Source organism: Auxenochlorella protothecoides, assembly GCF_000733215.1.
Source record: "Auxenochlorella protothecoides strain 0710 unplaced genomic scaffold scaffold4, whole genome shotgun sequence".
Classification (NCBI taxonomy): domain Eukaryota; kingdom Viridiplantae; phylum Chlorophyta; class Trebouxiophyceae; order Chlorellales; family Chlorellaceae; genus Auxenochlorella; species Auxenochlorella protothecoides.
In genome coordinates this window covers 1-1,109 of record NW_011934477.1, presented here as the reverse complement: position 1 = coordinate 1,109, position 1,109 = coordinate 1, and the positions used below count along the sequence as shown (strand labels likewise).

At 62.8% G+C, this 1,109-nt stretch overlaps 1 protein-coding gene across 1 annotated transcript; it reads right to left on the bottom strand.

The window, feature by feature from the left end:
* Nucleotides 1–202: 202 nt before the first annotated feature.
* Nucleotides 203–544, bottom strand: F751_3682 (hypothetical protein; the record flags this gene model as incomplete). The annotated part of the gene is made up of 1 exon (XM_011403812.1): nt 203–544. One exon carries the CDS (start codon nt 542–544, stop codon nt 203–205), a length of 342 nt encoding a protein of 113 aa, XP_011402114.1.
* Nucleotides 545–1,109: the final 565 nt, after the last annotated feature.

Below are 1,109 nucleotides of genomic sequence, written 5' to 3'. Positions count from 1 at the left end.
AAAAGGGGGATGGATTCTCCAGTCATGACATATGCCTGTCTTTATTCATTCTCAGATGTTGTCCAAATCATCGATTATATGCAACCCCTCTGATGCGTTATGGTTTTGGTGACACAAAGACGGGTCCAAATTCGAACTGGCGTTTGGGGGGGCATTTCTTTTAAGAGGCATTTCGGCCACGCCGACTCTCCTCACCGCACCCCTACCGGGCTTGCGCCGGTTGCACAGCTACGTCCGCGAGGATCAGGCTGGCGCAGTTGGTTGCCTCTGACGGCGAACCAGTGTGTGTGTTGAGGGAGGCCGGGGGTTGGGGGGCGGCGAACAAGGGGGCCCGCCAAAGACCGTGGGACGGGCCTCCCGGGCGAAAAAGCGCTTGACCAGCATGAGCATGTTCACCGCCCCATTGACGTCGCGGTTGACAACGTTGACCTTGCAGGCCGGGTTGACGCACCGCTTGGTGTCCCACACGTCCACCAGCTTCTCCTCGCCGTTGCGGACCCGGACGTACTGGTGGGCGTGCAGGGTGGCATGACAGGCGCAACATAGTTTTGATGACCTGTGCTCGTTGACCACCACCACCCTGCACACCCGCCCCAGGCGCCGCAAGAAGCGTATCCAGGGCCCAGGCGGGGGCCCTCGCATGATGGCCCCCCGGTCCTGGGCCGACCAGTTGCCCACGCCCACGACCGTAGTCATGCCCGGGGGGGGGCCGGAACTGCTCCGCCAGCCGGTTGATGGCCCACTCCCAGCCGACGTAGGCCTGGTGCCGCAGCTTGCGGAACGGCTTCCCGTCCCTGTGCCAGGCCAGGCCCTGTCGCAGGTTGGGGAGGATCCACGCGACCCGCGACAGGAGCACCTCTGTGCTCGCTGTCTCAGAGGTCGGGCACCTGTGGTAGTGGCGAGGGGGGGGGGAGGGGGGTTTCGCAAGAGGGTTGATACAGGTTGGAGCGATGCGTGGTGTCGTGACAAAGTGCCCGCCCCTGCGAGGCATACCCCTGCATACACTCCACAAACCAATCACCACTCACTGGTGCAGCTTCTTGACTAAGGGTGGGGCCTTTGCGTGCCAATTCGCAATGGTCTTCTGCCGCCGCTTGGACCCCGACATG